This window comes from Neltuma alba, unplaced genomic scaffold (assembly GCF_004799145.2).
Source record: "Neltuma alba isolate B1F8T4 unplaced genomic scaffold, ASM479914v2 tig00012673_pilon, whole genome shotgun sequence".
In the NCBI taxonomy this organism is placed as follows: Eukaryota; Viridiplantae; Streptophyta; class Magnoliopsida; order Fabales; family Fabaceae; genus Neltuma; species Neltuma alba.
Genome location: NW_021637105.1, coordinates 1 through 15,618, shown reverse-complemented (window position 1 = coordinate 15,618; position 15,618 = coordinate 1). Strand labels below are relative to the sequence as shown.

At 34.8% G+C, this 15,618-nt stretch overlaps 1 protein-coding gene across 2 annotated transcripts; it reads right to left on the bottom strand.

Moving 5' to 3' along the window:
* Positions 1-11,823: 11,823 nt before the first annotated feature.
* On the bottom strand, positions 11,824-15,057 carry LOC114729756 (uncharacterized). 2 transcript variants are annotated; one of them, XM_028916792.1, is made up of 4 exons: positions 14,654-15,057; positions 13,380-14,219; positions 13,105-13,263; positions 11,824-12,139 (listed from the first exon to the last, which is right to left on the bottom strand). In XM_028916792.1, exons 2-4 carry the CDS (start codon positions 14,208-14,210, stop codon positions 11,852-11,854), a joined length of 1,278 nt encoding a protein of 425 aa, XP_028772625.1. In that variant the 5' UTR covers positions 14,211-14,219; positions 14,654-15,057; the 3' UTR covers positions 11,824-11,851. The 2 variants fall into 2 exon arrangements, with proteins under 2 accessions (XP_028772625.1, XP_028772624.1); XM_028916791.1 differs by lacking the exon at positions 14,654-15,057 and having other exon boundaries at positions 13,380-14,355.
* Positions 15,058-15,618: the final 561 nt, after the last annotated feature.

Here is a 15,618-nt window from a genome sequence, read left to right as displayed (position 1 = left end):
CGGGAAAATTTTCTAGCGGTTCTTAACCGCTAGAAAGTTTGGCGCGAAATTTAAATTTGACGAAATATTTCTAGCGGTTCTGAACCGCTAGAAATGTTTACCGTGCCAGAAAAAAAAATTTATGGTTTTTCATATTATAATTTTAAAAACCATTAAATAAATTATTTTGAAGAATTTTTGTTAATTTGTATAATTAGTTATATGTTACATTTTATATATTCAAATTTTGTAATAAAAAATATGTAATTAAATTATGAATGTGTTAAAAGAAGTGAATTTAATCTAACAAGATAATTTAATTGAATATTTAATAAGATAGTTGAATTGAAGATGATATATTTTGGAATATTGAACCTATAGTATTAAGTTGATGAATATTTGAATCAGTTGAGGAGGGCATGACAAATGTGGAGAAGAAAAATCTGAAAGGAAAGGAGAAATAAATATGTTAGTAAATTTTAAATAAAAACAAATAAAAGATACAATGAATTATAAAATAAAATTCACTTACCATAGAGTAAAGAGAAAAAAATCACAATATGAGATAGTAAGAAAAAAAGAGAGAATTATGAAGAAGAATAGGAGAGGAAGGAAAAGAGATGGAGTAAATGAATGTAGAGAAGATATGGTATTTATAGAGATCAGCGACACATTTGTAGCGGTGTTTTTGTAGCGTTTTATAACATTTTGTAGCTGTTATTCATTTTCTAGCGTATATAAAAGCGCTAGTAATTAGTAGCGGTTACATATGTAGCGGTTATTAACCGCTAGAAAGTTAGTATTTTTTATTTTTAAAATCTGAACGAATTTTAATTTACAGGTATGTATTTTGTAGCGGTTCATAACCGCTACAAATTTTTTCACGATATTGTAATTTGTAGCGGTTATTAACCGCTACAAATTTTTCCACGAAATTGTAATTTGTAGCGGTTAATAACCGCTACAAATTACAATTTCGTGGAAAAATTTGTAGCGGTTAATAACCGCTACAAATGAAAATTTTTTTATTTTTAAAAAAATTTTACGAATTTTAATTTATACATATGTATTTATGGACGAAAAATTTGTTAAATAATTTATTTTGGATGCTGCTACTCTCCATCATCATCCGGCCTGAAAGGACATATTTTAAAAAAATTTGTTAAATTTATGTTGTATTTGGAAAAAATTAGTAATTAGTAGTTAATTATTTAAATAATTTAAGAAAAGACGTGTACCTGATAAGTGGCAAATTATCATCTCCTTGAGGAAAGAAGTCTTCAAAATTCGAGGGTTGGAAGGGTTCACTGTCGTAAATAATGTCACCATCACCCATATCGTAAAGATCCCGTGGCTTGAGGTGAACGACCATATTCCAGTCTTTATGTTTCTCGTCCTCGACATAGTAAATTTGGTGTGCCTCAGAAGCAAGGATATATGGCTCATCATCTTCAGATGCCCCCGTATGAATAAGTCTTGAGAAATTGACTGAGGTGATGCCCAAATGGTCAGTAGCGAGTCCCCGTGAAGTTGTCGTATTTGCCCAGGAGCATTTGAACAGTGTCACGGTGAAAAGCTGGTAAGTCAACTCAATAATGTCAATTAGCTTTCCATAGTAAGTGACGCCTCCAAAGCGCATATCGCCATCACTACTGCTAGCATAACATCTCGTTCCGAATGTCCCGCAAACTCCAGAGTTTTGTGTGAGCAATCCCTGATCACGTGCAACCGTACAGAACTTGAAGCCGTTGACATTGTACGCGGTAAACCTCCGTGCATGGTCTAACGGACCGAGAGAAAGAGCTCTGAATTCATCTGTGTATGGGCTGTTGTCATTACGTATTCGACGTGTAAACCAACTGGGAAACTCTTTGTGGACTCTTTTATCAATGTCAGCAGAACGCGCACGGCCCCGTAGCTGACGCCTGAGATAACTCCTAAACTCACTATAGTAAAGTGTAATTTGTTAGAAGAGTCAATAAGAAACAAATATAAAGTGTAAAAGCTAGTGAGCTTATATGATATATATACTTACTGCATGAAGGGTTCAACTTGGCTGCAATTTATCAAAACGTGTCTGTGTGCCTGGAGTTTCTCTGTAGGAGTGAGTCTGAAGAATTCATATCCTCCAACTGGTTTCCCAACAGGAGGAAATAAAGTTGACGTGGAAGGACCGGGAGGAGAATCATCTACGCGACGCGGGCGGTTAAAAGATGTCTCCATGTCATCAAAGTACCTCGAACAGAAAGTTAGGACCTCATCTCCGGAATAACCTTCTGCTATTGACCCCTCAGGCCATGCCTTATTCCTAACATATGATTTTAATTTTCCCAAGTACCTGTAAGTTAAAATTGCATTAATAATTACGAGTAAATGAAAGAACAATGTGAAATTTAAAGAGGCGGGAATAAAAGATAATCTAGTACCTCTCTATAGGGTACATCCATCGATAGTGAACTGGGCCAGCAACCTTTGCTTCTCGAACAAGGTGGACAGTCAAGTGAACCATAACAGTAAAGAATGATGGAGGAAATATCATCTCCAAGTGACAAAGTGTAAGAATAATTTTATTTTGCAGCTGATCAAGCTCTTCCGCTATCAAGACCTTCGCACACAACTTCTTGAAAAATGAACATAATTCTACCAAAACCACCGATACATCAGAAGGAAGTGTGTTTTTCAAGGCCAATGGAAGTAACTGTTGCATAAGAACATGAGAGTCATGACTTTTCAACCCAGTAACCTTTCGAGCCTGCAGATCGATACACCTTGAGATGTTGCTAGAATATCCATCTGGTACTTTTATGTTCTTCAACGTCGAGAGGAAGATATCCTTGTTCTGCTTTGTCAAGGTGAATTTAGCTGGCTGAAACTTGTCGTTTTCATCAGGCCAAGCCTCTTCACGAATTCCCCAGGCCCGTAAATCTTTTCTAGCTGCGAGATGGTCTTTGGACTTTCCAGCTTCATTGAGCAACGTATATAGCACATTATCGCACACATTTTTTCAATGTGCATAACATCCAAACTGTGTCGTAGCAAATTAGATTCCCAATAAGGAAGAGTGAAAAATATGCTTCTCTTCCGCCATTGCATAGGTTGCGTATCAGATGTCCCACGAGATCGTCGTCCCAATCGTTCGGGATCCACACTCTTACCAAACTCGATATGAACATCTTCTAACTGCCGCAAAATATCCATACCAGACAAAGTAACAGGAGGATCTCTCTTCTCCTGTTTCCCATCGAAGCGAATCCGTTGCAATCTAAGTCTGTGCTTGGAATCAAGGAACCGTCGATGTCCTATGAAGCACCACTTGCGACTGTGTGGAAGGCGACATGGCACAGAATCAAAATTGCACTCAGGACAGGCCAACCCAGTATGCACATTCCAGCCAGACAAAGTTCCCAAACCGGGAAAATCACTTATTGTCCACATCAAGGCTGCACGGAGATTGAATAGTTGCTTGTCATGTGAGTCATATGCCTCAACACCATTCGTCCATAGGTCGAGCAATTCGTGTATCAACGGTTGCAGGTATTCTAAATTTTCTAGCGGTTCCCCAGAACCGCTAGAAAATTCTACAGTTTTAAAAATATTTATTAAATTAATAAATGATTATAGAATTATTTCGAGTAATTAATATGTTTAACGTGTTTAATAAATTGTAATGTTGATGTTGTAATAAATAAATAAATATTTCAATATTAATTAGTACTTGACATAAATAAAATTATAGAAATAAATCAATAAAGGAAACAAATAAATATAAAATTTAGATAAATATCTAAATAATATATAAAACCGTAAAATTAAGATTCTAATAAAATCCGATACAATGAAAGCAAATCATGGGTGGGGGGCAGAAGCAGCATCATCGGGATCATCCTCTGCTGAATCCTCTGGCTGACGGTGGGCAGGCCGCTCAACCTGCTGGGACTGGACTGGCGGATGGCGGGGTAGGGGCGGGACTGGTGGCATGTGTAGGTCGGGGATGTCAGGAACCGAGATGTTTGGAGCTATACTGACCACCACATGACGCAGAGCCGTAGCAGCTGCCAAGAGCTGGTCAAGCTGCGTCTGGAGCTGACGATCACGCTCCTGGAACTGACGATCACGCTCCACGATCCTGGCCTCGAACTCTTGTCTGAGCTCCTCTCGCAATTCCTCTGAAGATGAGGAACCCGGCCGCTTCGCACTCGCATGAGAGCTCCCAGCAGTATATGAAGGGCCAGCGCCACTTGAGCGGGGCAGCCTAGTCGGTGTAGGTCCAAGTCCAAGCCCGCTAACTCGACCAGGGTGCTGCGGCCGGCCAAGACCCGCTAAAAGTGAGGCGGTGGGATCTAAGGCAGACCCCTAAGACTCACGCAACTCGGAATCGACCTGAGTCATCCGTGCCTACCAAAATTAATATAAAGAAGTTAATTATAATATAATGATATCTACACTGTGATATTATATTAATATTTAATTTATTACTTACCGCTATCTCCTCAACCTCATCCGACGCACGCCCGTCTCGGGGTCTATACACCATCGGCCACATCTCGCCATAAGTGGGCGTGTATCCCCGCTCCTGCTGCGTCTTTTCTATCTGTAAATGAAATCAAAGAAATAATTAGTTACAAATTAAATACATCTACATATTTAATAAATTTATTTCAAGTACTCACAATCTCGTCATAAGTGATCGCAAAGCTCCTGGATCCAGCCCTATGACGTATCGTCTGATGCCTGACGCTCCTAGCATTTCTCCTAGAAAGAGCCTGAAGCAAAATGTAAAAAAATTAAATTAAATGAGTCAAGTCGGATAAAAATAAAGAAATTATAGTTAATACAATATTATCATACCATCTGGTCAGCCGTCATCCTAAAATAGACGTAAGTAGACCAGTCTTGGTCCGGGACTCCACCAGGTACATCTGCCAGTATCTCCTGGAGGGGCCTCGTCCCGTCACCTTTCTTCTCCCTCCACAGGTCGGCCCTCCTGTTCTTCCATGCCATCCCCAGCCTCTTGATCGTGTCAGCCCTCAACTCCTCCCCCAGAATAAATTTACTCTATGATTAAAATAATAAATTAACTAAATAACAAATTATAAACAAATAATTAAGCAATTTCAATAATTAAAAACAAATAATTAGTTTTTAACTAATTTAACAATATTATAAATAAAATATAAATTAATCAAAGTTTAATAATAATTAAACAATTAAGTAATTTAAATAAAAAAATATTTTTACTCAACTAAATTTAAAATTATTATAAGTAATAAATTAATGAAATCAATAACAAATTATTTTCATTTAACTACTTTTAAATAATTTAAATTAAAAATATATATTCATTTAACTACTTTTAAAAATATTATAAATAACAAACAAATTAAATAAATAAAAAATTATAATCAAACAATTAAATTATTTGAAAACAAAATATATAATCATTTATTTAAATTAAAAAAAATTATAAATAACAATTTTATATTACCTTCATTATTTCCCAGCCTTGCTGCTTCTTGTCTGAGGTGATCTTCTTCCAGTCCTGCACGTAGATGGGGAACAGCGTCCACTGCTGACCAAGGAGGCGCACGTACTTGTTGTACAACTGGCCACCTTTCTTCGTCGGTTGGCCCAACTCATTGAGCGGCACAACCACTCGTCCGCCCGTCATCATAGACAGCTCTCTGGCTGTCAGCCTCCGATAGGACCTGTTCCCCTCAGTGTCTACAAAATTTAATTAAGAAATAAATTATATATCAATAAATTAATATAATTTCTATATAAATTAAATACTGATCAAAACTTTAAAAAGTTAAAATAAATACTTACCGACAAATTCCACCTCATAACCAGCCTGACGTCTCGGAGCAGGACGCTGTGCAGCCTGGGGATACTCATTCCCCTGATCCTGCTGCTCCTCCTCCTCCTCCTCCTCGTCAGCAGCATCAGCATGGGGTTGCTCATCCCCAGTAAAATGAGCCTCCTCAGTCCGCTCAATACCATCCTGCTCCATAAAACTGAGGATATCCTCCTCGCTCAAATCGTAGTCATGAATGCTGGGAAATGGCTCATCAGCATCATGATGAACCTCACTGGGTCCAGCTCTCTCAGGATCAACTGGGTCTTTCCCATGTCGACGAGGCATCCTAATAACAACAAATAGTAATTATTTATAAATGAAATAAAAAAAATTAATTTATAAGCTATAACATAATAAAATTAATAAAATAAAACATAAAATAAAAATTATTTATCAATAAATTACTATTTTTACCTGAAAATAAGGATCTGCAACTGAATCAGAACTCAAATATGTTTGTGAAGAAAATTCAGCAGAGCTTCGCTTCCAGAACGATTGAAGAAGTGAGAGTGTGGGGGGGGTATATATAGACCGAAACTTTCTAGCGGTTAGGCACAAAACCGCTAGAAATTTCTAGCGGTTTTGTGCCTAACCGCTAGAAATTCCCAACGGTCATATGACCGTTGGGAATTTCTAGCGGTTCACGGCCGAACCGCTAGAGATTTCTAGCGGTTCGGCCTCGAACCGCTAGAAAGTCTGGCGGTTCGGCCGTGAACCGCCAGACTTTCTAGCGGTTCGAGGCCGAACCGCTAGAAATCTCTAGCGGTTCGGCCGTGAACCGCTAGAAATTTCTAAACTCCTCGGGGAATGAAAAAAATTTCTAGCGCTTCATGCATCAACCGCTAGAATTTTTCAGTGTCTAGCGGTTTATTAGCCTGAACCGCTAGAAAGTAAACGCTACAAATTTGGCGCCAAGTTCCCGCCAAAGCCCGGGGAGTTTTCTAGCTCTAATTTTCTAGTGGTTACCCCTAACCGCTAGAAATGTGCGTTTAATGGTCAAACCGTCTGTATTTTGCAGCGGTTTTTGTAGGAACCGCTAGAAATATCTGAAATTTCTAGCGGTTTTCTTTAACCGCTAGAAAGGTTCCGCTGCTACTTTTACAATTTCTTGTAGTGCATGTATACCTGTTGAATTGGAATTGTGGTTACTGGATCAATTTGACTCACCCCATGTTTATTTAATATTTTTTCTCAGGCAAGGGTTTAGGTGTTGGTCCCAAGGGGAAGTTGTTTGTGGCTCGAGTTTTCCTTTCCACTCTGTATAGCCTCTGTTTTGTCTTATATGCTTTGACTAATGTATATTACCCAACTTTAGGGCCTTTTTGTCAAACTTAACATATGTTTATTTTTTCCGCTGCATCCTAGACTTGTGCTATTGGGCGAAGCCCTTTTTGGATATATGTGAATGTTATTTGATTGTGATTGATATGGGCAGTAGTGGTAGTTATTTTGGTGGACTTCAAATGCTCTAACCCATTCATGACTGGTTTTAGTTGTATTTTTGGGATCATAGAGATTCATGATGGATTTGATACACATCTGAAAAATCAAGTGTTGATTATTTCTTATTACATTAATTATCTTTGCTATTTTGAAATAGTGGCTACTGCTCTATTATGGATATAAATTGTTAATGATGGTGGTAGATTTCTATTTGATTAGTTTTGTCCTTCCTACCATGGTTGACTTTTTAAAGTAATTAGCGAGGTCTTTTATATAACTATAGTAGTTCTTAATTATATGATTTATTTTTCCTATCATAGTTACTACCTAAATGTTTTTAGCTAACTCTTTTCTATTTATTGATTTTTAAAGACTTAATTATTATTGTGGAATTAAGTATTTGTGTACTTGTTACGGGGCTGTTACATAGTCACTGGTTTTGTACACGTCCCAGTGTTTGATTGATAGCAAATGGGTGTTGAAAAATAAGTTTAATGCCAATGGCTCTATCTTGAAACACAAGGCGTGGCTGGTAGTGAAAGGATTTTAGCAAACACCGAGTGTATATTATGGAGAGACTTTTAGTCCAGTAGTAAAACCAAACACAATTCATATAATTTTAACAATAGCAATGACATACAATTAGGAGATTCGTTAGCTTGATGTCAACAATGCATTTTTGAATGTTCACCTATAAGAAAGTGTTTATATGAAGCAGCTTGAAGGTTTTGTTGATCAAAATCGGCCCAATTGTGTCTGTAAGTTGGGAAAGGCTATTTATGGTTTGAAACAAGCACCATGTGCTTGGTTTCATAGATTGAGGGTTGTGTTATTTCAGTGGGTATTTTAGAATTCAAGGAGTGATCCTTCTCTGTTTTATTTTCATGAAAACAAATTAATTGTCTTTATTTGGATCTATGTGAATGATATTTTGGTGACTCACAAAAACTTTGCTTATTTGAGACATTTTGTGGAAAAACTCAGTTGTTTTTCCCTTAAAAATCTAGGAAACTTATATTATTTTATGGGAATTGAGGTCTATTGTATTAGTTCTGGTATCTTTTTGAGTTAAGCTAAATATATTCTTGATTTGTTAAAAAAATTTGATATGCTTGACTGTGATCTAGTTTCAACTCCAATGGTTACAAGATGCCAGTACACCGTTAATGAAATAACTTTGATGAAAAATCCAGTTGTTTATCGACAAGCTATAGTTTCACTATAGTATTTGACCACTACCAGGCCGCATATAGCTTATTATTCTGTCAACAAACTCAGTTAGTTTATATCTGCTCCTTGAGATATCCATTTTCAAGGTCTTAAATGCATTATACAATATTTGAAGTGAACATTTAGTTATAGTCTGTTTTTTGAAACCATTAAACTCGTTGAGGTTGTTTTTTTATATTGATGCAAAGTGGGCAGCTAACATTGATGACAGAAAATCAGGTGCTGGCATGTGCATTTATTTTGGTAATTCCATGATTTCATGGTTATCAAGAAAGGAAAGAGTGGTATCTTGTTCTAATACTGAGTCTGAATATAAAGCCTTGGCAGATGGAGCAATCGAAGTTAAGTGGATAGCCTCTCTCTTATCTGAATTTGGCTTTTCTTTAAAACAACTATAAGTGATGTGGTGTGATAATATAAGTCCCAAGGCTCTAGCTGTAAATCGTGTTCAACATGGAAGGAGCAAGCATATCAAGATTGACATTCATTTTATTTATGATTTGGTACAGCATGGTTGCATTGATGTTCGATATTTGCCCTCATCTTATCAGATTGCAGATTGTTTGATAAAACCTCTCAACTGCACTCAGTTTCATAATTTTCGATGCAAACTCGGGCTGCTTGTTCCACCCTCTCGTTTAGGGGTGGGTTGTTAGAGTATAATTATAATTAGCTAATATGAAAGAATTTTTTTATTTATTTAGTAGATTCTTTCTTATCCTAGGGCTACATGACCCCTCCCATTAACAAACTCCTTTGCAACTTGCGCTGCATATTCTTTATTTAATGAATATTGAGCACTATTGCACTGTACCTCAGATATTTGCATTCCGCTATTACCTCCTTTTTTGTCTAACAAATTTAAGGGCAAACCCATAGTTAAAAAAAATTTTATAATTCATAAAATAACAAATATTTGCTGTCTATGATATGTTATGTATATATTGATCATTAGTTTCATACATCTATTAAAAAGAAAATCAATAGCAAGTCAAAATATGAATAGGCAATTTGTTTTTTTTTTTAAAAAAGCAAAAATCTCCTAGGTCAACAATAGGCATGAAAAAGAAATATATATTCACTTTGTTAGTTGGTAAAAATAATTTCTAAACTTTTCAAGTGCAAACACATGACTAAGAAACTCTTAAAATTCTTAAACTAAAAAATGTTTGCTATGTGTGATGTGTTTTAATAAATTTATCATTGATTTCATACATCAATATCAAAAAAAAAAAAAATAGCAAGTCAAAATATAAATAATGCAATTAATTTAAAATGGCACAAGTCTAAAAGAAGACAAAACAACGAGACATATATATTTCCTTTTGTCACTTTTTTTTTTTTGGAGCTGATATTTCTTTTTTTCACTTAGTGAAAACAATTCCTAAACTTTTAGAGCCCACATCCAGAAACATTGCGAACATTCTAAAAGTAAAAAAAAAAAAGTTTTTATATACCATATATTCTAAATAAATTTATAATTAATTTCATATGTAAATATAAATATAAAACAAATAGCAAGTGGATATATAAATATTAAAAGTTATTAAAGAAAGTGAAAGTCGCGCATAAAAATAAGGACATATAGTTACTTTCTCACTTAATAAAAACAATTCATTAACTTTTTAAGTGCAAATCCATATTTAAAAAAGCTCGTAAAATTCATAAAAATAAAATATTTTTATGACAAGTTATGAATATATTATATATAAATATTTGTAATATATAATATGTTATGAATGTATTTATCATTGATTTCATAAATAAATGTAAAAATAAAATGAATGACGAATCTATATATAAATAATACAATTTATTAATAAAAAGATATAATTGCATAGATTAACCGTAGTCATAAAACACCACATATATGTGCACTTTCTCACATAAAAACCAATGTCTAAACCTGCACATGCATAATTAAAAAAAACTCTTAAAATTCTTAAGTTAAGAAATATTTGCTATATATGATATGTTTAAGATAAATTTATTGATTTCATAGCTCAATATAAAAGATAAAATCAATAATATGTCAAAATATAAATAATACAATTTATTAAAACAAAAAAAGAAAATTGCACAAGTCTAAAGGGAAGCATCTAAAGACAAAAGGGGACACATGTTTGCTTCTCATCTAGTAAAAACAATTCATAGACTTTCCACGCACATGTCCATAATTAAAAAAAAAAACTCTGAATATTCTTAAAATAACAAATATTTGCTATATATGATATGTTCTAGATAAATGCATCATTAATTTCATACATAAATATTGATAAAATGAATATCAAGTTAACATATAACTTATACAATTTATTAAAAAAAGTTGAGAATCGTATGGGTCAACAACAGATGTAAAGAAAGATATATGTTTACTTTCTCCCTTAACAAAAACACTCTGTTAATTAATTTTTTAAATGCAGATTCATAATTAAAAAGCTATAAATACTCTTAAAATAAAAGATATCTGTCATATTTAATATGCCTTCGATAAATGCATCATTAATTTTATACTCGCAATTATAGAAAATTATTCTCGCAAGTTCACAAATCACAACCTCGCGCGGGATCTCAAGATTATGGCGAAAAGAAGACTCAACATATTGATCATTGATTACCAAGGGAACCCAACCAATAAAACTTTCCAATGTTATTTTCAAAGAAGTTGCCATGATTCATTCTACACAAGCCTTTGTTTAATATTGCCACTTCTCTTTAGTTTCTTCACACACACGCGCACGCACACGCAACCGCGCACACAAAATATTTAATTTGAATTAATACAATTTTTATCCATCACACACAAAATATTTAATTTGTATTAATACAATTTTTAATCCATCACACACACACAAAAACAATTTTTGATCTATCAAGTTTATCTTTATTTTGATTTTGATTCTTTAAGTTTAAAATTATAGGTTTTGATCTCTTAAGTTTCTTTTATTTAAACATTGATTATACAATTTAGTAAATACTGTTTTGTCTTTTGAGGGACTAAAACCTATGGTTTGAGACATGAAGAACTAAAACCAAAATTTGTATAAACTCGAGACATGAAGGATTATATTAACCCATTTAATTTGGCCATAGTTTCTTTGTTTCTACATTTCACAAGGGCCAAAAGACGTAGGGGAAAAATACAAAGTGTGGAACAAAGTATACTTGCCCATTTACTCTCATTACACACATTACACACACACCCCACATAGAACAATACATCCACTACATTATTTTTCAAGATAAGAGCAAAGTAGAAGTTCTCACCAGACTAGACAATGATATATATATATATATATATATGTATGTATGTATGTATGTAAAGGAGACTCCACTTACTATCTAAAATATTTTGTCTATATTTTCAAATAATGAAGCACGAGAAGAATGCTTAGGAAGTTGGTCTGGCAGCTGTTCTGACACCAAGAGATAGAAGAGCCCCATAACTCCAGTATGCGGACGGCTGCCACGACTGTAGTTGGATTCCAGAGTTAAGGTTTCTCCATCAATTATCTTGACCGAACCAGGTTGAGGATAACAAGTGCTCATTCCTACAATGTAGCCTTCTTCATTCCCTGCCTCCTTCCCGGTTCCATAGCTTGGTGTTGAAGAACATATAACCCTTCCATCCTGAAACCATCTCACTAGCTAGTTTCAGAAAACAAGCTATATTGCTATGTTACAACAAGCGGTGTGGATATTATCGATTTAAAGTTACAGACCGGTTCAATGGCACATGAGCTCTGAGGAATTGTCTAGACTTTAACCCCTACCACCCTCCAAATCACAAATATTGAAGGAGGGTTTTCTATATACCAATGAAAATAAACAACTCCCTTACTAATCAGTAAAAACCGATTCACCCATTTTTTGCACATATTGTACTACTTACAAAGGCTCAAATATAGAGAAACATAGTAAGCTGCAAATTTGCAACCCTACTTAATTTGCTGGATGAGAATCATTACTTATTAGGACCCTTTTGGCCTTTTCCATGTTAAAATTTTCATAGATACTAGTAAATAATTAATAGAGCCGGCAATATGCAACCACCAACTCCCAAAAAGTGGAGGGTTAGGTTGAAGAAAATAGAAACTGTTTGGATGTGGTCCTTTTCAGCCCGCACTCATCAACTCACAACTCGTCACAAGCTAGCCTGCGAGCCTACCTTTTTTTTCAATTATAATTTTTTTAATTTTAATTTGTATTTTAATAAGAAAAAGTTTTATCATTTTATCATTTTCTTTATTGTTTTAACATTTTTATATTAATAAAATAACTATTAAAAATAAAGTATATGCTTATATTTCAAGTTTTGAGATTAATTTAATTATATAATTATATGAAAATATAAAAATAAATAGAATTTAGTCTATAAAAGTTTGTAATTTAATTTAAAAATTTTAAAAATATATATGTAGAAATACAAAAAACTTATAAAAAAAAATGGAGGTTGGCGGGCCAACCCATTCCTTGGTGGGACAGTCTGGCTAAATTCGAGCCCACCATGAGATGGTCCTTTTACCAACCTGCATGGGCTCCAGCCTATACCACCACTAGCAATTAAAGGCTGAAAAATAGAAATCAACTATCACCTGTCCATACAGAGTTGAACCAATTCCACCCGCATGTTGATGAGCCACACCATAAATGACATAGCCACCTCTTGGCATAGGGAGGCTTGTTCTTTTGACATCAATGCATTCACTCTTATCCTTATGGCTATTGCTGCAAGACTCAACATCATATTCAACCTGTAACAAAACAATACTTGTTGCTTACATACACACAATAACAAAGTGTATTTTATTATGTTTTAAGTTGAATTCGGATTCAGACTAATGAACTTGTTACCATAAAAATTACTTACCTTGCAATTATGTTTTGTACCCAAGGCTTTAGAACCATGTGGTGCTTGCAAAGTGTCGGTCACGTCAAGTATATAAATCTTAACAGGCACCATGAAATCACTCCAGTCAACCCACTTAATTGTATATCTTAAGTAGAGGCTTCTCCTTGGTAGCTGAAGGCCTTTCTTTACCCTGCACTGAGTATTATGATAACAACACAGCAAACCGCCTATATAATCGGGCCTCAAAGGCCGGCCATATTCATCCTTTGTGATGTTATAAAGATCACATTTGCACTCAATGCACCCCAACCTATCTTCAACACCTCTGGTATCGATGGCATGGACATTAAGCATCCATTTCTCCTCATACCCATTTGGAATTTCTGCAGGATTGCCTACTTCTATCACAAAAGGTTCTGGTATATCAGTATTTGTGCCGCGTGTTTCGGATCCAATACCAAAATACTGTCCAAGAGTACCTGCAGGACATAAGCCGCTATTTCCTACAATCACTTGATCTGAATCTGACTCATTATTACCTGTGTTTGTCACCTCTTTACGTTGATGGTATCTAACAACAAGCCAATGATGGAGATAAGTTTCATGAAGAGGGACAGAATTGCCTTTTTCATCAACCACTTCACCATTGAAACTCTTTATTGCGATATGGCCTCTTGGGAAGCCTATATCATAGTAATAGCTATTTTGAACTGATCCTGGTTCTAATTCAAACTTGGGGGAAAGAAAAACGGCTTCCTTGACATTACTTTCCTTCTTCCATAAAGCATGAGACAGTGATAAGAGCAATAGTATTGCTGATAAAAATATATAAGCTTGCGAAAGTCGCATGTTGTTTCTCTGCAACATCATCATATGGGAAATCATTAGATAACAGAACCTAAAACAGAAGCAGATGTGAAGTGTGCTGCGTCCAGTCTCCTATATACTAGCTCTGATCTTTAATATAAAAGTTAGTTTGACATTCAATTTAGTTCAAATATAATACTCCAATCCACTTTATCTCTTATATTCATTTTTTTCTCAAGGTAGTCCTTGTAGTAGTTACATATATTAAAGATTTCATCAAGTGATAGTTTTAGCTAATATACGTGATTAATAAAAGCATTTTAAGGAAGACAACACCTATTTATTACAAGTAACTAACTTAACTAATTTTTTTAATTTACTCAAATTAATCAACTGACTCTTATATTAAGGATAAGAAGTAGTATATGTAGTAGAAATATAATAGAACTTAACGAACTAGCAAGCACAAAGAAGAAATAACATACCACTGCAGAGGAAGGACTAGAAGAGTGACTGATCTGAATTTGCAAGAAACTAAGAAATTGGAGTTGCACTTACACTACACAAATTATATCTATATATATAGGCACACACAGGTAAGGCAGCTGACAGCTGCACGACACTTTAATTTTCAATCATGTTGCGTTACGTTGCGTGATGAACAATTCCACAACGGACGAAGAGCTTTTTTTGTGCTGTAAGGCATGACGCATATGATGAATCTGGAAGATTGTCGGTGTGAACAGGGGAAGATGAAATCAATATGATAGAGACAAGTGCTTCGTTGAATGAAATTACAGGATGAGGGTACTAGGGATCCACGTGGAAACAAATCCGCCTGTCTCCAAAATTTCAGACAAGGTGTTCGATTAATTGGATGCCTCTGGATACGTTTAGATGCATGATTAGTATTGACGTGCAGCAGCATCTACCTAGAGAAAAAAACATACATAGAAGACTCACGACAACCTAGTTATTGTCATCAACATGAAAAAAAGTAGACCCTCTTTCTAATGTAAACAAATCATTATTGGTTGAGATGACAAACGGCATGATTTTGGTTAGGAGAAGAACGTAAGTTCAAATCTCAGGAACTGCACTCTAAGTTATAATCTTAATATTTTCAGCTTGACAGAAATTAGCCTCAAATCCAAATTGACTCAATGAGTTATACCAAAGGAAAAAATAAAAGCTAAACTAAGATACGCACACAACAATAATAAAAAAGACGATCATGTTTCAGCTTAAATCTCTCAACAGAATTGTCATCATCGCATTGTGAAATCTTGAAGTAATTTCCCCCACTTTTAACATCTTAATAAGCTTCTAACTGACACCATATAATGCATAAAATGGCCGGAGCTATAGTAATATAGATGTTACACTTCCAACTAGATGAATCAGCCAAAAAAGCAAAAGCCGTAACAAAAACTATTCCCCTAGCACCTGG

What these genes read in the sequence shown, in the direction of transcription:
- LOC114729756 (XM_028916791.1), bottom strand. Translation starts at nt 14,246, where the DNA reads ATGATTTCCCATATGATGATGTTGCAGAGAAACAACATGCGACTTTCG. An exon ending in GTACAAAACATAATTGCAAG is followed by an intron (nt 13,264 to 13,379) that starts GTAAGTAATTTT and finishes GTTTTGTTACAG; the next exon opens with GTTGAATATGATGTTGAGTC. An exon ending in GTTCAACTCTGTATGGACAG is followed by an intron (nt 12,140 to 13,104) that starts GTGATAGTTGAT and finishes AGATGGTTTCAG; the next exon opens with GATGGAAGGGTTATATGTTC.